This window comes from Rattus rattus, chromosome 5, assembly GCF_011064425.1.
Source record: "Rattus rattus isolate New Zealand chromosome 5, Rrattus_CSIRO_v1, whole genome shotgun sequence".
Taxonomy (NCBI): domain Eukaryota; kingdom Metazoa; phylum Chordata; class Mammalia; order Rodentia; family Muridae; genus Rattus; species Rattus rattus.
In genome coordinates, this window is record NC_046158.1 from 134,390,024 (window position 1) to 134,416,450 (window position 26,427).

At 46.9% G+C, this 26,427-nt stretch overlaps 1 protein-coding gene across 1 annotated transcript in view; it reads left to right on the plus strand.

Annotated features, from left to right (window-relative positions):
* Asip (agouti signaling protein) overlaps positions 1-23,359 on the plus strand; it is a 79,840-nt gene extending 56,481 nt beyond the window's left edge. The window contains exons 2-4 of the mRNA XM_032902430.1: positions 17,791-17,960; positions 19,902-19,966; positions 22,973-23,359. Of these exons, the coding sequence (XP_032758321.1) occupies positions 17,801-17,960; positions 19,902-19,966; positions 22,973-23,143 (396 nt within the window). The 5' untranslated portion in view covers positions 17,791-17,800 and the 3' untranslated portion in view covers positions 23,144-23,359. The remainder of the gene's footprint in view (positions 1-17,790; positions 17,961-19,901; positions 19,967-22,972) is intronic.
* The last annotated feature ends 3,068 nt before the right edge of the window (positions 23,360-26,427 follow it).

Sequence of the window (26,427 nt, forward strand, 5' to 3'; positions counted from 1 at the left end):
ATATAGTGTAGAGATAACATTTTCCTCATACTCCTTAAGATTATAAAATGTTGGAAGCATTCTCTCTGTTGAAATTCACACAAATACTTAATTGACCTAACAGCCTACTGAAGAGCCTCACCATCCCAAGACAATAGCAAGAAATAAAGTTGTAAAGGTAGAGGACTGAGAGATGGCTCTCAGTAAGAGCTCTTGCTGCTCTAGCAAAGGACCCAGCTTCAGTTCCCAGCATCTGCATGACAGCACCAACAGTTCTTAACTCTGGTTCTGGGGAATCTGATGCCCTCGTCTGACCTCCTCAGACACCAGGCACATGCATCCTATACAGACATGTAAGTGGGAGAAACGCTCATATACATAAGATAAAAATAAATGAGAAAAAATCTTTTTAAAAGGAAAAGAAAGAAATCCTCATGTCCTGCTAGGGAGATAGCGTGGTGGGGGCAATGCTCTCAGAACAAACGTGAGCATCCAGGTGAAAGGTGACAGACCATAAGTACATGAAGTCGCCCTCTTAACTCCATGCATGTGCATGCATGTGCACACATGTGCACAGACACGCTGGGGGGAGATTCTCACATCCTTTTTGTAAACTCCATTTCTACATTTATGTGAATTTTTTATTCTAGGCTCCTGACAATCAGCTCAAACTTCTTTCAAAAAGTTTTTTTTTAGTCTACATCTAGCCTGCGTTGATGCCTATAATCCCAGCACATGGAAGATAAAAGCAGGAGAAGGATCCGGAGTGAAAGCCACCCCTGGTCCAGCCTAGGCTACATAAAACACTGTCTCAAACATGAACAAACAAAGAAACAAAGAGATTCACATCATCCAGAGGGTCATAAATTGTGACCTTATAAATTTTAGCTGGTTCAAGGAAAAGCCCAGAGAAGGGAGGAGAGCCGCAGCCTAATCCTTCGGAGTCAGCACGAGAACCTCCCCTTCCAGTGGTGAAAATTTGAGAAATTTGAAAATTATGAGACCAGTACTGGTAATCCCCCAAGAGGGTCTACCCATCGGGCAGACCAGGCCTCAACCATCTACCTATCTTGTTGGTTCAGTTTCTCTACCAACTGTTCCTTAGCCCACCCAGAATCTCTCAGGGAAGCTCAATTAAACCGTGCCTTGGTGGGATTTGTTTTTCCAGGTCAAGTTACTAGGCCTAGGTTTCTCTGTGTCTCCTGGGGTTAATTCTGAATTAAATCCTCATTAACTCTGCCTACGGAGTAACCTCAGCGCATCCCCTTCTCTTCCATCCTCTCCTAACCTCCATGTCAACACCAATTTCAGTTCCTAAGACTGGGGAGAAATATAGGGCACGCAGACCACAGAACTTGTGGCCACTGGGATGAGTTTGAACCCACTGCATTTACTGGGCTGAAAGCAAAGGGGTGAGATGGGGAAGGCCGCTGCCAGGGACTTCTGGGGTCTTTAAAATGACGCACAGCAATGCTCCTTGCCTCTGCCACCCAAGGACAGGGAAGACATTCTGGCCCAGCTTCCCTTAGGGAGGCTGATTCGGAGCAGAGTCACTTGTACTGTAAGTAGGAGAAAACTATCTTCTTTATTCTGTTGGCTTGGGGGACTCTATCTCCTTCTTCTGTACGGTTCCCATTCAGGTAGCCTGGGCTGCAGGAGATCTGGCTATAAAATAAACACTGGCCCTAACTCAAGCTGCCTTGTACAGTATACTGTCCTCTTCTGCTTGCTGCTTTTCACCTCTATTCAATGTGAATGTCCCAGCATCTTGCACTTGAGGCAGAGTGAAATTTGGAACAGTGTTTATAGAATGACCAGTTGTTTTCTTACACTTTAAGTAGCCTACAGCAGGTGGCAAGCTTCCTTGGTTAGATGGCCTTCCCTTTTCGGTGGGATACATGGGAATTCAGTTGGCAACTTGGCTTCCAGACAAGGAAAGAACTTCACGCAGTTCTTGGAAAAGTTACATGAGTCTATTTGATTCGCAGATGGAGGTCGGAGCTGTTAAGAGATAAGTACTAAGGATGCAAGCAACCTTTTTGCTGGCTAGCCAAGTATGCTCCCCGGTTCTCTTTACCCTGCTTTTGCCGTTCCCCAGCAGTAAAACCATAAAAAGCATATTATTCTAAGAAGTACTCCTTAGTGTTGACGTTGACCCAGAGTCACACTGGAATGCTGCTTTAGATTTTCTACAGAGAGTTGCTTGTAGGATCTGAGTTCAACCCACTCACACAGAGCAAGGTTTAGCACCTAGGAATCCATCCGAATAGATTAGTTCACTTTGTGTTCATCCCAGTCAAAGCCAATCACCAAAGCGTCATTTATTGCAACCCCCTTTGCCTTTATATGTGTGGAACATTTTTAGAATTGATACCCAGTCAGACGAGAAGTCCATTAGACGGAAGCTTGAACGATGTCTGCAATTGTGGATGAGTTTGCTACGTCTCGATGACGTTTGACCTTTGTTCTGCTGTTTGCTTTGGGGGAGGCGCCGGAGGCTGAATGGAGGCCACCTTAATGTCACTTTTGGTTTTCTTTGTTTGAGGGAGACCTTATGGACCAAGAGAACCCCAGCCCACTCCAGAAAGCTCGTTCCCAGTGTTCTGGCGGCTTTCATGCTCTCTCTAGAGGTCTCGTGTGTATTCTGAAGGTTTGCTCAGCCTACTTTCTTTGGTTCTGACTTGATTCTTTCCAGCAGAAAATTGCATCTGACATCAAAGCCCCCTCCCCCCTCTGCTGTTAAGTTGTGGGGAGCTGCTGAGCTGATCGCTGACTTTGACCACACTCAGGGAGTTCAGAACACCCTCCGAGTGAAAGGAGTTCAGAGAGACTGTGCTGTTGCTCTGGTGACAGAGTACTTGCCTAATCTGTAGGAAACCTTGGGTTTGATCCCCAGCATAACATAAAACTGGACATGGCACCAGGCATGGTGGCCAACGCCTTTAATCTCTGAGTTCGAGGCCAGCCTGGTCTACATAGTGAGTTCTAGGCCAGCCGAGGCTACATAGTGAGCCCCTGTCTCAAAGAAGAAATGAAGCCAGCTGGGTGTGAGGTATATGCTTGTAATCCCAACACTTGGAAGGCAGAGGTGGGAGGGTCAGAGGCTCAGTCTTCTTGGCTATGAGACTGTATCTCAAACAAATGAACAACCAAATAAACGGAATCCAGAAAAATCCGAGGAGAGTGTGACCACTAGGGAACAGAAGTGGAGACACGGCTTCTAAAGGTGATAGGTGAGCAGGCTGAAGGGAAGAGTCTGGGGCGTTAAAGTAGCTGCTTCCTCAGCTCCTACCAGCAATGTATTCCCCGTACATCAGGAATGCGTGTCAGGGACCTGGGAGTCAGAGTCTGCACTAACAAGCCTAGGTCACTGTCATTGTTCTGCTTCTTGAGAAAGGCCACGGTTTCAAACCTTCTCTGCAGTGTGAACCTTGAAGCTAAGCCTGGGCCAAACTACCTGAGGACACAGGAAAAAAAAAATAACCTCAGACTCATGTTCTCCTCTCTGTTCAGTCAGTAATCAAGAGAAGGGCTGAGTGACAGACGTCCGTGAGGGACCTCCACCTACCAAGCACGCTAACAGTTCTGAAGCGGACTCCAGCATGGTGTCCCTTAACTCAGTTGTGACACTCTTAGAGACAGTACCCGATCTCACAGTTAGGACATGCCCAGATGGCAGTCCTAAGCCTCAAGTGGTTTTGCCCAGTGTTTAATCACCCATTGGCGATCTGGGATCTTCACAAACCCCTCCTCAGAACTCAGGAGTGTTATTAAGGTATTGTGGTTTACTCTGAAGAATGTCACACAGGATACTGATGGGCACCGATGGAGAGGTTCGTGGGGCGTGACTTAGGGGGAAAGACACCTAGGACCCAACCCTCTCCAGGTGTACCACCTTCTAGAAACCTCTGTGTGATCAGCAGTCCAGCTGTTCCCTGCACCTTGCTCTTTGGAGCATCTGTTCCGTTGATACAATTGGTTAACTAATTAGTTAATTAGTTAATTAACTAACTGTCCAACTTCTCCTTTAGCTGTTCTCCCCTGGAGTTGGAGGGCATCGAGCCAAAAGATCCAACACATGGCTTCTGTCTTGGTCCCTCCCTGACCAGCCAGCACTCGGCGTACAAAAAAGGACGCTGCTGCTTTCTGTAGTTTCGGAGACGTAAGAGTTGTACGCATATATGTTTTACAGCATCAGTGCTAGGTTTTGAGAAGAGAGAGGAGCCAGGATTCAAGAGAGAGGTGCTGAGTCAGATTGTCTCCAGGCAAGAGGTTCGTTAATGCTGAAGCACTCAGGAGAGCAGTGGTCTGAAGTGAGAGTTTTCAGTACTGCCAAAGCAAGGGGATAGTGTGTGTGTGTGTGTGTGTGTGTGTGTGTGTGTGTGTGTGTGTGTGAGCATGTGTGCACGTGTGCATGTGTGTGTGGTGTTTGTTGAGACAGGGTGCCCCTGTGTAGCCCTGGCTGGTCTGGAACTCACTATATAGACCAGTATGGACTTCAACTCTTCCTACCTCCGCTTCCTAATGTAAAGGCGTCAGCCATCACCTGACAAGGCATCTTCCCTCAAAGGTTTCTGAGGGAAAGTGAGAAACAGGCTGAGTCACCATGTGACTGTGCCACATGATAGAAGATGGAAAGGGAACCATATGTGACTTGGGATACATGGTAAGGGTCATTCGTTTCTGGGTAAGAAGCATGGGGTTTGATTAATGTGTGATCCAGGCTATGCCAGCTGCCGTTGACTCCCAGGCAGCAAGGGCATTCAGTGTGCTTCCGCCCTGCTGAAAACCCTCTCTGATTAGGGCCTGCTTCTTAGCCTGTGTTCTAGAACAATCACAGCACCCACTGGCATGCCATTCCTCTTGGCACCCGTTAGGCACAATGGTTAGATTAGTCAACTTAGTCCAGAAATAGAGATATTACTCAAGAGACCATAATAATTTTAATATTGTTAAAATATAACCTGGTAAGAAAGAGTTTATTCAACAGTATTTCAGTCTTCCTGGTGGCTAAGGTCTATATTTCCAGATATTCAGGAGGCTAAGACAAGAGGTTCACGAGTTCGAGGCCAGCCTGGGCTACCGAATGAGTTCAAGTCCTGTCTAGGCAACTGATTAAAACCCTGTCTCAAAATAAAGTTAAAAGAGACCTGGGGATGTAATGTGGAAGTAGAATGTAGAATGCTTGCCTATTGTGTGCAAGGTCCTTGGTTCAATACCCACTAAAGGAAAAAGTACTGATATAGAAGAGAGAGACTGTGCTCAACTCTGAGTACAGCAAAGGCAACTGAACAAAACAGAGTAGGAAAGATAATGAGACGATGGGTGAAAACCACTTAGAGCAGAGGTTCTCAACCCGTGGGTCTCAACCTGTTTGGGAATCAAATGACCCCTTCGCAGGAGTCACCTAAGACCATCGGAAAACACAAATATTTACGCTATGATTCCTAACAATAGAAAAATTACAGTCATAAAGTAACAATGAAATAATTTTATGGTTGGGAGTCACCACAACATGACCTATATTAAAGGGTCGCAGCATTAGGAAGGTTGAGAACCACTGCTGTAGAGGAAACACCAGTTATGAGGAGACTCATGTGAACGTAATGGAATATTTGCTGACTCTCACTAATTCTGGGCTAGTCAAGACCACGGGTCAAAATCGAACCCTGCTAAGAACAGGCCCAGAGGAACCTAGCTGAAATTGTCGTGAAGAAAGTCTTGGCCAGTATCCACAGCCTTCTTCTCACTCTGCTGCTTGACTCAACTACAAAAGGGAGATCCCTTCGTTCCCTCAGCCAGCCCCTTCCTTCCTCCCGACTTCCCAGACTTATGAGAAGTAAGACTGGCAGACTGCAGACTCCAGATTTGGCCTCTCGACCGGCAGACATAATTCTGACTCAGTCTAGTCCCTGATGAGGGAGCGGGAGAAGCTCGCTTCCCAGAAGCGGAGACAGCCCATCACAGCGAGAGGAACTCTTCCTTCGTCCTCTGACAGACAGCGTCCCCTGTGTAGATAGAGCTGAAGGAATCCTAAATCCAGGCCTCCAGAAGAGAGCTGCTCTGTTTTTGTTTTGTCTTAATTTCTTCCATAACAAGTAGGAATTGGCCAAGACAGCACACTACAGTCTGTAGAGGTTTGGGGTGGTTCTGGTTCTCATCTTCGAGACAGAGTCACAGGCAGCCAAGGATGCCTTTGAACTATATACAGCCTCCGCGCGCTGAATGCTGGGATGGCAGGTTCTTTGGCGGCTTGCTTTGTTTCGTTGTGAGAGATTGGTTTTGTCTTTTTGTCTTGTTTGAGACAGTCTTGCTCTGTAGCTCATAATGGCTTCAAAGTTGTAAGCTTCTTGCCTAGACCCCCCAGGTGCTGGGGTGGCATGCGGGTGAGGAACATCATTTCTAGGACTGGTGGTCACCTCAGGAGAAGGGTGGAGTTTCTCACGTGGCTCCGGAGTCAGGTTTAGGATTGACTCTGTTCTCTGCTGTGGTGCTTCTGTAACCTTGTGCGCTGAGTTTCCGTTTCCACCATTGTGGTGGGTAGCTTTAAAAACTTTTTAAGTGTGCATGAGAGAGTGCGGGTGTGAGTGTGGAGATCCGAGGATATCTTTGGGAGTTGGCTCTCTCCTTCTGCCTTGTGAAGGTAGGGCCTCTCCTGTTCCTGCTGCTGCCCTGAGCTCTGGGTTTGTTGGCCCCCGAGCCTTGGCCAATGTTTCTGTCTCTGACTCCTATCCCTCTATAGGAGGGCTGGGGTTACGGAAGAGGCACCACAGCATCCAGCTTTGTAGATGGATTTCAGGGATCAAACACGGGTCTTCAGGCTCACACAGCCTTACCCATGGAGGCATGGCCATCTCCTGTGGCCCCGATCTCTCTCTCTCTCTCTCTCTCTCTCTCTCTCTCTCTCTCTCTCTCTCTCTCTCTCTCTCTCTCTCTCTCTCTCTTTTCCCTCCTCCCCCCTCCCTCCCTCCCCCCCCCAAACACTACATGTGCACAGGCATCCTCAGAGGCCGTAGGAGGGTGTTGGACGTCCTGGAACTGAAACTACAAATAACTGTGAGCTGAAATGTGGGTGTTCGGAACTGATTCTGGTCCTCAGCAGCAGCAGGAAACCACACACCCCACACCCCACACCCCCCCACCCCCCTCTTAACTGCTGAGTCATCACTCTGGCCCAACGCTATCTCTACCTCTCTAAGAGGGTTAAATGTGTTTAGTGAACTACAGCACAGCCTGCCATGTGGCAGGCTCTCACATAGTAGCTACTGTGATTCTCCGTCCCGTTTTGTTTTCTAGTAAATAGTTACAGCGAGAGCACACTACAGTGATCTGGAGGCCTCCGTTTCTACCCTGCTCTCAGGAGTTCAACCCTAGCTGCTCTCTGATTTTCACCTGGATGCTCACGTTTGTTCTGAGAGCATTGCCCCCACCACGCTATCTCCCTAGCAGGACACGAGGATTTCTTTCTTTTCCTTTTAAAAAGATTTTTCTCATTTATTTTTATCTTATGTATATGAGCATTTCTCCCGCTTACATGTCTGTATAGGATGTGTGTGCCTGGTGTCTGAGGCGGTCAGATGAGGGCATCAGATTCCCTAGAACCAGAGTTAAGAACTGTTGGTGCTGTCATGCAGATGCTGGGAACTGAAGCTGGGTCCTTTGCTAGAGCAGCAAGAGCTCTTACTGAGAGCCATCTCTCAGTCCTCTACCTTTACAACTTTATTTCTTGCTATTGTCTTGGGATGGTGAGGCTCTTCAGTAGGCTGTTAGGTCAATTAAGTATTTGTGTGAATTTCAACAGAGAGAATGCTTCCAACATTTTATAATCTTAAGGAGTATGAGGAAAATGTTATCTCTACACTATATTTTTATGTGAGCAGCTCTCTTTAAAAATGGCGTGCATGTGTGTCAAGTACGTGTATGCAGGTGTGTGTATGTGTGAACATGTGTGCAGGTGCCTGTGTGTGCATGTGTGCAGGTGTGCATGTGCACATGTGTGTAGAGGCCAGACAGTCACATCAGGTCCATCAAGTGCCTGGTTCTCTCTCTCTTCACCTTGGTTCTTGGAGATACTGTACAGGAATCTTGCCAGTTTAACTAGATCTGATTGGTTCTTTGAGACACTGCATGGGGATCTGCCAGTTAGATCTGATTGGCCAGTACATTCCAGGCATCCTCTTGTTTCTGCCTCCCAGAGTGCCGGGGGAACAGATGTGCACCGCACATCCGGTTTTCACATCGGTAGGTGTAAGCTTTTGGTTAGTGGCTCAGAGTAACTTCTAGGGTTGGACTAACCGATGACAGCAAAATTACAAGCTCGGATGTCAACAAATTTTTCATGCTTAGTGGGCCTTGACTTTCTAATGTTTCCCACCAGTCATGACTTGGGCTGGTTTTTAAAATTCCTCAGAACGCTGGGCTCTGTGCCTTGAGTTGATTCTCTTCAGACCCGCTCCTAAGGAAGCCGTCTTGAGAAGTGAGCACCATTTATGGGCAGGGCCTCTCCTTTTTGTCAGTCACCTCTTCCTTTAAATGTTCCCTTCCCAACCTCAGCAGAACATGTCTTCCTGACAGCATTCCTCAGGACACCGCCCTTGGGAAAAGAGAAAAGTAATCCAGAAACACAAACAGCTACCAGCTGTGTCCGAGGTCATTTGTTCTATGACCTCAGGGACCCATAAGACACGCTGTGGCAACTGGGTAAAGAAAGGTGGGTATTTTGAGGTGGGATGGCCTTAGATTCCATTTTATCCTGGGGACAGAGCTCAGTGGGGAGGTACTTGTCTGGTAAGGACATTAGCTAGAATAGCTTGGACCTTCTGTAACTTGAATCACTAAGTAGCAGGATTTCAAACTATGTTAAGTGGGTTGGCACCCCATAGGAACCTCAGGAAAGACAGAGTGCTCCTGTCCACCAAAGCTGAGAACTCAGAGGGGCTAGAGAACTTGAGCGGGCTCCGGAGGGGAAGGTAGAACTTAAGAGATGGAGACAGACGAGCCATGACATCCTAGACAAGGTAAAAGGGTTTCCATGGATGGTACTAGAGCAGACGTGCAGAGCCCTGCCCTCCTCCATACTGCCCAACAACAACTGTAGACAGTGATAGTGCCGTTGCACATTGGCTCGTCTGACAACAGCCTACTCTGATGGATGTTGACTGATCTTGAGCTCTTTCTCCTCTCCACCCATTCCTTTTCTACCTGAACGAAGTTACAACTCCCTTGCCTTGCCGGTAGGGAAAGCGTGCTGCGTTTTGCTTTGGTTATGTTGTCCTTTCCTTTGCTGTGTTCCCCAATCCGCAGATGCTAATTGACTTCACACTGAATCATCTTTGTGTCCCATACTTGCTAGTGTCTACTTGCTGCAACGGTATTCGTCTGAATTTATTCTGATTTATCTCAGGTCTTTCCCTTGGATTACTTAGTTCTTCAGGAGTGTGTGTTCTCTGTAGCTTTAAATTATTAGTGTCATCATGGTGCAATCTGAGCTCAAACATGTGTGCACATGTATGTGTGTGTCTGTGTATGAGTGTGTGTCTGTGTATGTGTGTATGAATGTGTATGTGTATTTGTGTGTGTCTGTGTATGAGTGTGTGTGTTTGTGTATGAGTGTGTGTGTGTATGAATGTGTATGTGTATTTGTGTGTGTGTATATGAGTGTGTGTGTGTGAGTGTGTGAGTTTGTGTGTGTGTGTGTGTGTGTGTGTACACATGTGTGCTGGTGCTTGTAGACTCTAGAAGTCAATGGTTTCTTCCTCTAATCTTGTCTACCTTTTTCTTTTTTTAGACAGTTTCTCACTGAACTCAGAGCTCACCAATTTGTCTAGAGTAGATGTAAGCATCCCAAGGGATCCAACTCTCTTCATTTCCCCAGCACTGGGTTACAGACAGAGGCCACCACAACTGGCTTTTCACAGGGTGCATTGATCAGGTCCTCCCACTGCACAGGAGGGATGTTACTACTGAACCCCACCCCCAGGTCCCAAGACAGAGAGGCTTCTGTAGCTCTCATCCTGGTGTCTAGCCTAGGCTGCCCTCAGGATCACAGCAAGCGTCTAGTCTGGGCAACATCCCCCTTGCTGTGATTGCAGGCTATTACCACCGCTCTTGGCTGATATGGAACTTTTCTCTTGTATGAATATTAAGTTGCCTCTAAAGACGTGTCTGAAATCCAGAGATATTTTAAGCAACTTGCAACATTTGGGCAAATTGATGGTTTCTCAAGCTTTACAGCTTTGGGGGAAATCACTCAACTTGACTGTCACAATTCTGGTTTCATCAGCTACAAATTATAGTTATTCTATAATTAAAATCCCCATGATTTAGGCCACACCTCATTTTTTAGCAAAAACACTGCTTTTTTTTTTTTTTAACCAGAATACTCTGCAAATCATTATCTATTTCCAGAAATCAGGTTTATTCGCAGAGGGGAAACCCTTGTCCTCAAAAGGAAGGCCCCATGAATGAATTGTCTCTGAGAAACAGAAGTGTTGTTAGTCGTTGTTTCCAGCCTGCTGCCCTGTGGGACAGCAGTGGGCACATCACTGTCCAATACTAATACAGGTGAGGGCTTGTGCAGGACCTCACATGACTCTTTACATCCAATCGCAGAGGCCTGGGTTCTAAAGCAACTCCTCTCTCGCCTTTGACAACTCATTTGCCATCAAAATCTGACTTTACCCGAATTCATTCAACTACAAAGTCTGTCCTAAATTGAAGGGATTAGATTCAAAGTTTTTATCCTGCTTGTTACAAATATTTCATTTTTTTTCCTATTGTGGAAACATTGAATTTTTTTTTTTTTTTTTGAGACAGAGTTGGCTGTGAGCTGGCTGTGAGCTGGCTGTGAGCTCTTGGGTAATCCTCCTGCCTCTGCCTTCCAAATGCCAAAAGTCCAACTCTCAATAATTTTCAAGTGGGTTCACCTAGACACCTTATATTATGTCATTCAATATTATAGGTGATAATTGTTTTTCAAAAATCCACAAAATTATAACTTCTAAAAAGTTTATGATCTCAGGATCCTAAACACACCTCTTTTCTATTTCCATATTATTTAACCCTCTCCCAACACCCAAATATAATTAACTATACTGAGGCTTTCTCTTTCAAAACCTCAGCCCAAGTTTCTATCAGGAGAACTTTCATTTTTTACTTTATCATTCACTGTGTGTCCTGAGTTCTTTCGGGCCTCTGACCTGGTCAAGTCTCCCCACTCCCTGCTCATTGCACAAGGTCCAGTGTCTGTGACAACTCTGATGACAAAGACCTTCCCACTTACCAGCTGTTCAGAGCGAGTGATAAGCATGGGTGCCCCGTGGGTGCCCAGCCCCCAGCAGACAATGCTGTTGTCCGTTACCTATTGCTCATAAGTCCCTCTGATCCTTGGGCGTGATACTGGGTTAAACTATTGACTGAACCCCACCATGCATGTTCAGTCTCATGAGCTCTGTCCTGGGTCTCAATTAATCTCCCCCCAAAGACTTCTCCTTTCCTGACTCTGATTTCCCTCCTTGCAGTTCACAGTAAGCATGTGTGACAACGCCATTTATGGTAAAGAACTCAAGAGAGTCACACTGCCTCTGTTACTCTAGTGTCAGAGCTGTTTCCCGACCTCCCACCCAATAGCTGTCCTTTCGTTCTTCTGATTAGTTCCCATTGATGCTACAGTTCTGCCATTTAGGGGATGGAGGGTCTCTTTGGCACACTTAGAGGCCAAAGTTAAACATAGACTTGGTTTTGGAAGATGTTGGGGCTACAGGATAAAATTTAAAATATACAGTTAACTTCATGTAACTATTTGAAATATTTTCCGATAGTTGGATTTTTGCTTTTAGTCTAAGTTTTTATTAGACTAAATCTTTATAGTTCTGTGCACCATAGGATAACAGAAAAAGCTTCAAAACATTGTACTAATCATTCGTGATGCAGCCTGTTCTCTTCTAACAATCAAAACTTAACCAGGCCTGAGGGCTGGAGAGATGGTTCAGTGGTTTAGAGCACTGACTGCTAGGTCAATTCCCAGCAACTACATGGTGGCTCACAACCATCTGTAATGGGATTTAATAATCTCTTCTGGTGTCTGAAGACAGCTACAGTGTACTCACATACATAAAATAAATAATTCTTTAAAAAAACTTACCAGTCCTAAATCTTGTCTCATTAGAACTCAACCCTGTATTAATCTGAAGTCCAATACATTCATGAGAAATACTATTGGTTAATAATAGCGCAAATTGCCTTCCCAAGATCACATCCACCTTGTGTATTTGTTTGTTTGCCTGTTTGTTTGTTTGTTGTGTGTGTGTGCCAGAGGCTGAGGTCCACATTAGCTGGCTTTTTCTACTACTCTCCATGTTATCATTATTGTTATTATTTTATTTATGTTTTATATCATTATTGTGATTTTATTATTGACAGGGTCTCATATGTAACCTGACTGGTCTGGAACTCACTTATGTAGACCAGGCTGACCTTGGGCTCACAGAAATCTCCCTACGACTGCCTCCCAAGAGCTGAAATTAGAGGTGTGGACCACCTCACCCAGATTCCACTTTAATTTGAGAGGCACAGCCTCTCACTGAACCTGGTGCGTGCTGTCTGACTAAACTGGTCAGCAAGCTTGCGGAGTCTCCCTGGCTCCCCCTGCACCCTAGGACTTCACCTCACCTCTAGGATTGCAAGCAGGCTCCCCCTGCACCTTATCCAGATGCTAGGCACCCACGCCCAGCTCCTCGTGTTTGCACAGCAAGCTCTTTACCCACTAAGCCATCTCCTCAGCTCCTTATTTACTTATCTTTAGATTTCCTTTCCTTATTATTCCTGCGGGAGTCATGTGTGGTGCAGCATGTGTGTGGCCCTCAGAGCAAAGTTCTCTTTGCACTCAGTTCTTCCTCCCACCTATGTAATTTCCAGGGATCAGATTCTGGTCTCCAAGCTTGCGCCTTTATCCACTGACTGGCCCATATATAAAGGTTCCCTTTAGGGGTTGGGGATTTAGCTCAGTGGTAGAGCGCTTGCCTAGGAAGCACAAGGCCCTGGGTTCGGTCCCCAGCTCCGAAAAAAAGAACCAAAAAAAAAAAGGTTCCCTTTATTTATTTTTTTGAGACAGGGTCTCATGTGTCCCAGGTTAGCCTTGAACTCAATACATATCAGAGAAAGATCTAGAACATCTAATGCCCCTGCCTCCTGAGTGCTGATATTGTAGGTATGCATCCTTATGGAGTGGGAAGTGGGAAAATCCAAGCCCTATTTGTTAGACAAGCACCTCCCAACTAAGTTACACCCCCAGCCCCACACCTACCTTTAGTGTCAGACTGCCAGGGTTGCACATGCGCGTATGCGTGTGTCCTACATTCTTTTAGGCAGGAAGGAATCTTCTTCCCTCGGTCTCCCTTATGCTGGGATTACGGGAATGTGAATCCATGACTTCGAATGTAAAAACCGAGTTCAAGACATAGTTCAGTTGTAGAGTGCTATCTAAGGCCCCGAGTCATCTCACCAGCACTTCCAATAACACAAAACAAAAGGAAAATAGCAAAGGCCGTTAGTTCACAGAATGTATGAAAGGGATCTGAAATAGAGGACACAGATGTTGAGAATTCAGCACTAATAGATAATAAATGAATAAACTGTATTAAAATAAGCTAAGTCCTATGGTCAGGCACACGTAATGGGCTGGAAAAGCAGGCATGGTGGTTCACACCTGCAATCCCAGCATATAAGAGGCAAAAGCAGGAGGGTTGCTGCAAGTTCGAGGCCAGCCTGATCACCCTGAGTTCCAGGCCAGTCTTGACTAAGTGTGAGACCCTGTCTAGAAACAAAACAAAACAAAAACAAACAAAACCAACCAAGCAAACAAATTTAAAAGAAAAAGGTGGGAAAAATGGGCTTCATACCAGGGCCTGGAAGCAGCTAAGCTTGACTAGACTTAACACTTTTAAACGCTCGCTCAGTGCTAGCGAGCCTGTGGTATATGTAAAAAATAACACAGGAAAAATAAGGCTGGAGAGATGTCAGGGAGCGGGCCGGAGGAGCCCTTGAGTCCAGCAGCAGCCTCTGTCCGAAGAGCCTTCCTCCCATCCTTATTCCTCCCATCCCTGTGTGGCCTCCGGAGGGACTTTTTCCTTTGGTGCGGTTCTGATTAAGTCCTTTTCCCACCCACAGCTCTTCAGTCATTTTCAGTTGGAATATTGTCCAAGCTCCTCACCATCACTTACAAGTTTCATCCCCTTGTGTCTACCTACCACCTCAGCGAGCCTCTCGGAGCTTCTCAATTGCAGCACCCCCTCTGCCTCAGGATATCCCTCAGCCCATATATCCCTCAGCACTCTTAGCAGCAGCCCCGTAATTGGCTCCTCTCCTCCAAGATAGCCAGTTGTCTTGTCATTACTACACAAATGTATTATTCTTTGTCTAGAGAATATAAAGGCATCGTGCTTTGGGCGCTTCTTCAGTCTTTAGGCTCTTGTGAAGATCCCCATATACACGTAAATTTAATAAAACTTTATGCTTTTTCTCTTATTAATCAGTTCTTACGCAATGAGTTGGGTTCCTAGATCCAGCCAAAGGGCCCACATAAGAACTAAGAAGGGGGTCGAGAGGACCTCTCTCCCCTCTACACTCACATAATTGGAAAGTGACGGAGTCACGTCCGTCCAACCACAGATCCGACATTCAGCTTCACTGCCCTACCTACTTTATACAAAGAACTGTGTCTAACTGATGAGCACGGGCCCTGCGAGCAATTAAAGAACAATGAGGTACTGAACAATGTCCAAGAGCAAAGTGGGGTTCAAAAAGGAAGAAAGAAGTGCCAGAGCCTTTGGCCTGGGCTCTGGAGGATGGATGAGACAGAGCCGGGAGCAGCTGAGAGGGAGACATTAGATGAACAAGGTGAAACACGGAGAGAAAAGCAGAGGGGCGGGGCGGGGGCGGGGTCTGGGGCGGGGCGGGGTCTGGGGCGCTCCGTGTGAAGACCGCTCCACTGAAAATGAGGCTGGGAAGCCGCTGGTGGCAGTGGCGCACACCTTTAATCCCAGCACCCATGAGGCAGAGGCAGGCAGATCTCTGAGTTCGAGGGCAGCCTAGTCTACAGAGTGAGTCCCAGGACAGCCAGGGATACACTGTCTTGATAAACAAAACAACAGCAACGAGTGAGGCTGGAGTAAAGTGTAGATGATTCGGCTCAACTCTCCATTTGGAGAGGGTCTTCGAGGATGGTGAGATGGTTGGCTCTGGAGCAGATGCCTGCCCAGCCAGGTTCCTCAGCTGCCCTGTCTCTGTGAGGCTTTCACTATGTGAGGCCGTGACCACGGTGTTCAGAGAAAAGGAATTTCTTTTGTAAAGTACGAACCCTGAAGGCAGCCTGTTAGACCAGCTTATTCTGCTGCAGGTTGAAAGGGGGTATCGAAGGCAAGATAGAGGAGAAGATGGGAGAAGAAAAATAGCAGCCACTGTTTGCCGGAGAAAATTTGAACTCTGACTTCCGTTTTGTCTTTGGTCGAAGTCTGGTTTTAGATCTAAACCACGTGTGAGATACCATGCTATCGCAGGCGACAGGGGAGTGCACCTTTAGGATGCCTTGGGTTAAAAGCTGGGTATGGTGGCTCCGACCTACAATCCCAGCACTCTGAAGTCAGGGTCAGCTTGGAATACATAGTGAGAGCTTGATTGAAAAAAAAAAAAAATCCAAAAAACCAAAACAAATTACCCCCTGCCCAAAAAAGCCTTCAGTTGGAAAGAAAACTCTCAACTCACACTAGCTTAAAACAGCGAGGGGAACAGTAGTTGACGTAAGAGTCCAGGTATAAGATGGCCTTCAGGCAGGACCTGATCTAGTGGCTTCTGTGTTGGAAAAAAAAAAAAAAAAAAAGCAAGTTTTTGGCCAGGGAATGGGGTTTTAAACAACAGCCCCAAAATGACCTTGAACTCACTACATGGCCAAGAATGACCTTGGACTTCTCATTCTCCTAATCATAAGTGTATGTTGCCATCCTCACCTTATGTAGGGCTGGGAACTGAACCCAGGACTCTTTACTCTGCCAGGAGAGCTACCCACCCTCCTTTCACCTACTCTACCTGTCACTGTGGTTTTGAAGAGTTAGCCTGTACATGCGTGCAGACCACAGACGTAGTCCATTCCTCTCACTTCACCAGGAAAGAAATTGCAGCCTGACCAAAGGAGCAGTTTTGCCCAGAGTTGTACGTCTTCATTAAGACTGAGCCAAGATGAAAAAACACAGTTGGTAGGGCCAGTGCCCACTCTCAACTAACGAGGCTTTGGGAGAGCAATTTGGTGGTGAGCTTATGACAGGCAGTGCCTGGTGATGGAAAAGAAGATCTGAGGCCATCAAAAAGAACTGGCATTGGGGCTACATGGGTGGGTGGACTTCTAAAGGTCAGGACTGTCCCTTACAGTCCCAGGACAATTGGAAGGGGTGGAGGCCAGTTGCTTGGGTCTTCTCCTGCAATATAATGGCATGCAGAAAACCTGGTGCCAACTGTCTTAGTATTTCTATTGCTTCAGTAGAAACACTGTGACCAAAAGAAACATGGGGAAGGAAGGGTTTATTCCAGGTTATAACTCTCGGTTCACAGTCCACCATCAGAGGAAATCAGGCAGGAACAAGGAGGCAGGAGCTGATGCAGAGGCCATAGAAGAGTGCTGCTTCATGGTTTGCAACTCATGGCCTACTCAGCCTGCTTTCTTACAGCACCCAGGACCACTATGCCAGTGGGGGCACTGCCCACAGTGAGCCACCCCCTCCCACATTAATCATCAATCAAGAAAATGTGCTACAGGCTCTCTCACGGGCCAGTCTGGTAGGGGCCATTTCTCAATTGAAGTTTCCTCTTCCCAAATGACTCTGACTTGTGTCACATTGACATAAAACTAGCCAGCATGCCAACCAAGCTGAGAACAGAGAGGAGGAGGCTGGCGCTGGCCAGGGAGCTGCACAGGGAGCCCAGCAGTTGGGTAGGATCAGAATGAGCAACCTACGTTACCCTCTTCTCCTGTGACAGTCAGTGTGCCGCAGGTGGAGGGAACCTTGGAAATGCAGACCCAGGCTTTTTCAAAACCTGAGAGGGAAATGGGGCAGTGGGGTGGGAAGGGGTGGGGATCCAATAGTGACAGAAGGCATTTGAGGAAAGAAATCTGCTGAAAGTCCATCTGCCCCTTCAAACTCGGGCTAGCAAATAAAGAAATCCGTTTAGTTTCCGTGGACACATCCTGACACATCCCTCCCGGCCTGCAATGGGTCAGCAGGGAATCGGGTATAGGACTCACACTTGTCTTCAGGAGCCTTCACCCTCATCCTTCTCACTGAGCTCTGCCTTGTTAGCTGGATTCTCTCCACCTTAGCAAGGACCTCTGCCACTGTGAGGCACTCCTGGGGGCCAGGAGGCCCTTTCCACAACTCTGCCTAGGCCTAAGGTCTCTGGGGACTGTTGCTTGTACAGGGTGGGGGAAAAAAAGAAAGAGAAAGAAAAGAAACACAGAGAGTCAGTACTCCGCCCTCTGGACAGCACAAAGCAACACAAAGAGTTCTTGTCCCCTTTGCTTCAGTCTCCCTCCTCCCCTCCCTCCCTCGTCTTTCTTCTCCCCATCTCTCCTTTTCTGTCTTCTTCCCATATCAACATCCCTTCCCTACCCTCAGCCTTGCTCCACTTCCGGCCCTTCTGAGAGACTTGTGTGGCAGAGTCGGACCACCAGTCCAAAGGCACACAGAGAGAGCAGAAAGTCACATTCATCCCTTACCACCATCTTCTCTCCCACCCACCCCCGATCCCCTTCTCTGCCCAACTTAGGCTTCTCAGGATGGATGTCACCCGCCTACTCCTGGCCACTCTCGTGGGCTTCCTGTGCTTCCTCACCGTCCACAGCCACCTGGTATTCGAGGAGACGCTTGGAGATGACAGGAGTCTGAAGAGCAACTCTTCCATCAACTCACTGGATTTCTCCTCTGTTTCCATCGTGGGTGAGTAGCCTGCCTTGGGACCCAGCCTCTAGGCTCTGACCCATGAGAGGGAGTCCAGTATGTCATCCTGCTGCCTGGGCTGCCTCCGCCACAGCTATGGAGCTTTCTCCCTCAATCCTAGGGAAATAGTGTCCTTGGCAGTGTCCTTGAGAGCTTGAGTTTGGGAAAGCTCTGCGCGCCACCGCTGTAATACCAAGTTTAGTATGTCAGAGATCTGAAGAAGCCTTAGGTCAAGGTGCGTGCTTGGTGGACTTGGCTTTATTTAGCATTAATGAACTTTAACGAATCGTAGAATTCTTCAACAAACTTTAGGTAAACCTTGGAACTAGAAATCAGTCCGCGATAAACGAGTCTGGCCGCGGGACGGGAAGTTACGAGGAGCAGCCGAGTCTGGCCTTGGAGATCTTGTGTGGTTTGATCTCACCTAATCATAAAGGGCTGGGGATGAAGCCCGATGGCAGAGTGCATGCTTAGCACGCATAAGGTCCGATTCATTTCCTGTAAGTGATAACACACATAGTATGCTAGGTTTCGTGAGGTGGCTCCCGTTTCGCTTATATTTTACGACTGGTGAAACTGGAGCTTACTGGCGTTAGTTCCTAATGAGCAGAGCCAGAACGCAGACAGAGGCAGATCATACACGGAAGCTCAGGACTAGTAGATCTTTGCAGACTTGCATTTCACTGGGCACAGAAATGTCGTCTAGTCTACAGATCAGGGAAGTCAAAAGAGGGAAAAGAGGAGACATCAATGTTATTGATATGCCAGCCCTTTTTATTTTATTTATTTAGTTATTGGTTTGGTTTTGTTTGTTTTTTGATTTTGGGGGTTTTTGTTTTGTTTTGTTTGTTTTGAGTATCTCAAAACAAGGTTTCTCTGTATGGCTCTGACTCTCCTGGATCTCACCCTGTAGATCAAGCTGTCTTTGAACTCAGAGATCCTGCCTCTGCCTTCTAAGTGCTGGGGCTAAAAGCATGTGCCACCATGCCCTGCTGATATATCGGTCTTTTAAAAATATTTTATTTTTATGTGAATGTGTGTTTTTGCCTTCATCTATGCTTATACACTGTATGCCTGGTATCCTCAGAGGCCAGAGGAGGACGTTGAAGCCCCTAAAACTGGAGTTACAGGCAGCTGTGAGTCACCACATAGGTGTGAAGAAAGAAACCAGGCACAAACACCAAGCACTCTTAACTGCTGAGCCACCTCTCCAGCCCCATGTAAACATATAGAAATTTCTTTTTTTTTTTTAAAGATGTATTTATTTATTACATGAGTACACTGAGCTGTCTTCAGACACACCAGAAGAGGGCATCAGATCTCATTACAGATGGTTGTGAGCCACCATGTGGTTGCTGGGATTTGAACTCAGGACCTCTGGAAGAGCAGTCAGTGCTCTTAACTGCTGAGCCATCTCTCCAGCCCCATATAGAAATTTCTTACGGTGGAACTCTTTCTGGGAGATGAGAAAACTGATTGTCAAGGGAAAGACCATAGCTGCTATATAGGTTTGAGTCAGGTGTACCTGCTCTGAGATTAGATGATGGTGGTGGTGGTGGTGGTGGTAATAATGATGATAGCTGACACAGATGTGTCCAGTAACAAAAGGCTGCGTCCATTTTCACAGGCTGTTCTTGCACCTGCGAGAACTAGCAGCGTTCAGGGGTTAGCAAGGTCAAAGACCAGCTCTCTTAACAGATGCCACTGACAGGTCCCAGATCTCTCTTGGGTTTACTCTTGGCCTCCCCTCAGAGTACGCTGCCCTTTAGGTCTGAAGCCAGGCTAACAAGAACCTGCTGGCTTGATTCCCTAATGTGATTCATCTGGAAGTCTCTTCTTTCTCTCCCTAAGACTTCCCAGAGTCCCCTCTGCTCCTCCCACTTCACCACAGCTTGGGCCCCCAGAAACATCTGGCTTTGCTCCTTCTGTCTTTCTTTGAAGCACTGAACAAGAAATCCAAGAAGATCAGCAGAAAAGAAGCGGAGAAGCGGAAGAGGTCTTCCAAGGTAGGTCTGGGAGCTCTTGAGTGGGGTTGGAGAACTGCAAGCCAGGGCTGAGAACTAAATGAAAGATACTTCCCTGGCCTCCAGGAAACAAAAGAACTGAAAACTACCTGGAGGTTTCCTGGCCTGGAACCTTAGGGCTTCCATAGAAGCCTGAGAGCCTAAATTCACTGAGCAAAACAGCAGCCTGCTGAAAACCAGTTCCCAAGGCTACCTGAGCATTCCTGAAATCTGTCTCTCAGTTCTTTTGGATATTTACCTAAACCCCAGCTACTGAAGAACCACTCTTGCCTTATCTGAGTTCCCTCTTTTCCCTCCTCCTTTGCAGTCCTGGGGACCAAGTTCCAGGGACTTGTGCAAGGTGGGCCGTTCCACTCCTGAGCCACACTCTCAGCCCTAGAGTATTTCCAGCAAGATTTTGCTCTGCAGTGCAGGCTGACTGCAAACCTTCCACCCTCCTTGTCCAGAGCTCCCAGAGTGCTGAAGAGTACAGGTCCATGCCACTGTGCCCAGCTGTTTCATCTGCTTAAAAACCAGAAAGGGGAGAGATGGCTCAGTGGTGAAGAGCACTGGCTGCCCTTGCAGAGGACCCGGCTTCGATTCTCAGTATCCACATGGCCACTCCCAACTGTCTGTAACGCATGTTGCAGGGGGTCTGACACCCTCACACAGATATACACGCAATCAAAACACAAGTGCACATCAAAAAATTATAAAGATAAGAAGATGTAAAGAGCAGAAAATAGAAGTTGGGCAGGGTGTGGTGGTGTATACCTTTAGTCTCAGAACTCAGGAGGCAGAGACAGGTGGATCTCTGAGTTTGAGACCAGCCTGGTCTACAGAATGAGTTGACAGCCAGGGCTACACAGAGAAACCCTGTTCCCAAACAAATTAAAACATTAAAAAATGAAACTGAGTGGGATATGGTGGTACACGGCTGTATTCCCAGTACCTGGGGGTTTCGGGGGACCACAGATCAGGAGTTCATGGCCATCCCAACTACATACCAAGTTCTGGATGTGCTTGGGCTGCCCAGCCACTGAAACATAGAAGTATGATAGAAACTGACACCACTTGCTGTAGCTAGAGTGAGAGATTCAACGAAAATAAAACACCATTGATGGAGCATGGCAGCATAGGCCTGCAATCCCAGGGGCTCAGGAGGGTCCCCACTTCAAGTTCTGCTGGAACTTTGCAGCAAATTCAGGTTGCCCACCTGAGCAAATGGAGACGCTGTCACAAAATGAAAATCTTTAAAGGATGGGGATATAGTGGAGTAGTAAAGCTTGCCTGTAACACACAAAGCCCTGGGTTCAATTCCCACTACAGCAAAACAAAATACTATGTTAAAGTCACCTGCTAAAGGCTCGGAGTCCAGGGTCCTCAACCCCTTTAATACAGTTCCTCATCTTGGGGTGACTGCAACCTTAAAATTATTTTCATTACTACTTCATCACTGTGATTTTGTTAGTTATGAATTGTAATGTAAGTATCTTTGTTTTCCAGTGGTCTAAGGCAACCCCTGTGAAAGGGTTATTAAGGACTCCCAAGAGGTCTTGACCCACAACTTGAGAAACGATGCTAAAACATGCTTTTTGTTTGTTTGTTTGTTTGTTTGTTTTGTTTTGTTTTTGTTCTTTTTTTCGGAGCTGGGGACCGAACCCAGGGCCTTGCGCTTCCTAGGCAAGGGCTCTACCACTGAGCTAAATCCCCAACCCCAAAACATGCTTTGTTAAAAAGGCAGTTAGACTGCATTAAAAAAAAGTAATGAAGGGCATGTTAGGAACAAATGGAGCCTTTCAAGCTGAAATAGAGTAAAAGAATGCTTTCTCACTGATTGAGGACCATTTCATGGTTTTGTACCTATACCTAAAACCAAAGTGGGATAATACAGGTTCCTACACTCTGATAAATAGCAGATTGGAGCATTGTTGGTATGTCCTACTCCTGTGTTAATGTGTCTCAGATAATTGGGTCGACTGTAACCAAAGCAGAGAGCACTGAACAAAATATATGTACATGCTATAATGTACATGTGCTGGTAATTCAGCAGTAAACAAGAGACTGCTGCTGTGTGGAGCTTATGTCAATGTAGGGAAACCTGGCTGCAAGTAAATCAATAAACATTGATAAATAAATCAAGTTTACATTCTTAGATAAAGCATGGTGAAGGCCTAGAGAAGTATTAAACGGAAATTTAGTAAGCTTGAGCAATATCCAGTAGAAACACAGTATATATATATATAATTTTGTATATATAATTTTGCATTTTATAATAGCCTCCTTAAAAGACTAACAACATTAAGAACTCGGTAAAAAGTAATATTTTAACATCTAAACGATTTTTAAAGTTACTTTTATGCAATCTTTAAAATCTGGTGTACAGCTGACACAGCACATGTCAATCCCAATACTAAATGTGGACCTAGTAAATTTGTGTTTAACAGGAAAATACATGTTTATGTTACACTTAAATAGAAAACTCAATTCCTCAGTTGCACTGTCTGCATTTTATTACTAAAGAGCACACAGGACCTGACTTCCCGTACTAGAATATCTTTAGGCTATGGGGTAGCGCTAGCCCAAAGGGCAGAGACGAAACACAGGGGTCTTCCAGGGCCCAAAGGAAGATCGTTTTTCCCTAGAGAAATCACTGGGGACCCTTAAGCAGACAATGAGGTCATAGGAAGAGCTTTCTTTGGTGCATTGGAAGATATTAACTCTAGAGGACAGGTGTCAAGACAGCAAGTGCCTAACCAGGGACAGTGGGTAACGGGGATGGTGAAAGGCGTGAAGCAGAAAGGTTGTTTAAAACTAGGGCTGAGTGGGGTCTAAGAAAAGGGCCCGGTCAGAGCTAGGTATGCTTGAAGATGAAGGCCGTGTGCAGGTTGGGGTGGAATGCAAGGACCCTCTGGGATGCCCTGCACTCAGGAGTAGAGGTGGGTAGGGGGCAGAGGGTCGCAGGATGGCGTGGCCCGTTCAGCAGTCTTCAACGTCTCTCTCCTACAGAAAAAGGCTTCGATGAAGAAGGTGGCACGGCCCCCGCCACCTTCGCCTTGCGTGGCCACCCGCGACAGCTGCAAGCCGCCTGCGCCCGCCTGCTGCGACCCGTGCGCCTCCTGCCAGTGCCGTTTCTTCGGCAGCGCCTGCTCCTGCCGCGTGCTCAACCCCAACTGTTGATCCCGCTGCTGCGCTGCGCTGCGCGCGCAGCTTCTGAAACAGGGTGACTGGGCGGGGCCTCAGGGTCCCGCGCTTCTAGGCTGAGGGGCGGGTCTCTGCGGGTGGGGCTTGTGGGTGGGCGTGGCCAGTGGTTGTGAGTCGTGGGCGCTTTCAGAAGACGGGTTTTCTAGGAAACTTAGTGGAGGCTAAAATCAGAATACAGTATTTTTAGGCTGCTGGGAAAGTGTGACTGTTTCTTTAAAAAGCCGAAAGTTCCCTGCTCCGTTACGGAGTTCTGGTTCCTGCGGAGATCCTGCAGTCTGCGCACGCGCCACTCTTGACCCTAGGGAAACAGCTATATACCGCCTACACCTGTTCTCGTGGTTGGTGTTACCGCATTTGCGGGTGAGCACATTTTTGCCGGGTTCCTTCCAGCCTGCCAGTGCCTAGGCTGCCTCCAAACCAAGGGAAAGGAACCATTAGGGCACCATCTTCCAATCTTTTCACCCATTCTCCTCCTAAGCTGGAGCACAAAAATCCAAGACGTGCACAATTCCACAAGCAGTCTCAGTCTGGTAGGCGAGGGGAGGCGGGACCGTGATTTGCAATGGGTTTCTAAAACCAGAAGGATCTGAGTTGATCCCAGAACTTTTAAGAGGCCCCAATCAAAGGCACCACCCAAACCCACTCTCTCTTGCTCCCAAGGGCTCACGGATGTTTGGACCTGAGAGTTTTTCTTATGCCAGGGTTAGTCCAAGGCCTTTTTATTTTTTTTTTAATTCTAATAGCAATTCTTTTGGGCTCCCAAAGAAGCAAAATTTTAGATAACCTTCCTCGATTTTCACCCTAGTTCTGTTGACCGGTAAGAATCGGTATGGGGAGTTGTGGGTGGGAACTGAAAAGCAGCAATCGAACGAAATTATCAAAGACCAAAAATGTTCCAGACTGTTTCCTGACGTCCCACAGAGTCTCAGTCTGTGAGAAGCTGAGGTGCAGCGATGTAACTTTGAAAGAACTGTGCGGGTAGAGCACTTACAGAAAGGAGTCAAGAATTTTGGGAGCAGGTACAATAAGGAAGAACCAGCAGGGAGGGGCAGATGGACGCCCTTTGAGACTAGAGGAAGGGCTCTAGATAATGTCGTCTACTTGTCCTTGGCTGTGGCACCTGTGCACGCAGTGCTAGGAAGAATGGCTGAGAAGAAAGCATGCACAGAGCTCCCTTCCTTAGCCTGAGCTACTCCTACCCTACCCCCTACCCCTGCAAATTACTACTATACTGCCAATACCAAAAGCAAACAAAAAGGCCTCATAAAAAAAAAAAAAATTCCATAGAGAAGCTATAAGACAGAAAGGCTTGGAGTCCTTATCTTAGCCCTGATAACCAGAGAGGGGGCAAGAGAAAGAGAGGTGTGTGTGTGTGTGTGTGTGTGTGTGTGTGTGTGTGTGTGTGTGTATGTGTGACACAGGTCCAGTTTTTCAAGCCTTTGTGTTCATTTGCCATTATTTTTCCAAATGTCTTAAACATGCTGACAAGATGGCTCACAAGCCTGCCAGTCTGAGTTTAAACCCCAAGACCCATGTAAATTTAAGAGGAAAGAGACTCCAGAGTTGTCTAACCGCTACAGTACAGTACACACGCACTCCCAAACACACATCCCACAACAGTAACACGTATAATAAATGCAAATTTTACTCCTTCGAATTCCCCTTCTGCCACCGACCTTCCCAAAAAGAGACCCGGGTTGTGCCTTTAGTGTCATACTTTCCTAGTGTGGAAACATAAAGAGGCCAACACTTCGACCCAGCCGCCAACCTGGACGGGACACAAGAAAAGACAGGTGTTCCAGGCAAAGCTGTCTGCAGGGTGCGGACACTGGGAAAGTCCTTGTGTGTCTCCCTCAGCTGCCATAAACTTATCTTTAAAACTAGAAATACCAATTCCTGCTGTTCTTGGTAAAACTCCAGGAAGTTGTTATTTCCCTATGCCTTAACACAGCACCACCACACACACACACACACACACACACACACATACACACACACACACACAGAGCCATGCTCACAGAGAAGCTGCCAGTTGCTTGCTCTGTTTTCTGTCATTTAGGCTGCAAACCCACGAGGCAAGAACATTTTGTTCCTTGCGTGACAGCTGCTGCTGACTGAATGTCATCAGTAATGAGGAGATTGCAACACATTGCAGCAACCGCTCCTGTGTTTCCCTGACACTGTTCATCGACCAGGTACTGTCCCACAGTGAGGCTGGGCCACAAAGCTCAACTGTCAGCCCATTTGTTTTCAATTTTGGCTTTGTTTTGAGTCAAAAATACCACTGGGTGTAGCTCTGGCTGGCCTAGAACTGGCTGTGTAGACCAGGCTGGCAGTGAACTAAAGATTCACTTGCCTCTACCTCCCACTGCTGCCACCACCCCATAGCCCTTTAGTAACAGCCTTTGAGTTTCTGGGTTTAGACCACTAATCCAGCAGTTCACTCATTAGCAAATGTGTATTGACCACCTACTGTGCGTCGGGTACTGTAACTACTCTAATGAAAAACTCCAATATGGTATGGCCCCTACAGAGCTTACCAGTCCGGTGGGTCTTGACCCCTGATCCTCAGAGGCCAGAGCAATTGTTAGCCTCTGGGATCTCTTCCCACACACTTAGCTCATGTGCCATCCACTCAGATCCCTGCCCAGCTGCCTACCTGCCCAAGTTTTCCTTTAGCTCTGAGATGCCAAGATTCTTCTACTCTTTTGAAATTCTTCTGTAAGCTTTAGAGTTCTAAGATCATGGCCCCTGGGCCATTGCAAAACTCTTCCCACTTTGGCGACCAGAACTAAAGCTCACATTTATGCCCAAAAGTAGTTGTGGTTTGTAAGGATATGAGTGCCTTAATCCAGCTTCAACACAATTATTTATTTCCTCCACCACCACCACCACACACACACACACACACACACACACACACACACACACTGTGTGAACGCTGTCCTGGGAAGGTTTGCTCCACTATTCATTTCTTCCCATGAGCACCCAAAGTCCTCATTGTGTAACCTTGAACCTTCTTCTCTTGCATGGAAGTCTCATGTAACCCAGGCTGGCCCAGCCCAGGCTAGCTTCTAACTTCTGATCCTCCTGCCTCTACCTCTGATGTGCTAGAGGATAGGTGTGTGTGACTTGTGTTTTATACATTGCTAGGGATCCATCCTATGGCTTCATGTTGCTAAACAGACTCTCTACCAACCTGGCTACACCCTTAGCCCCAGAAAAGTCTTAAATGAGACTCTCATCATGTAGCACATATG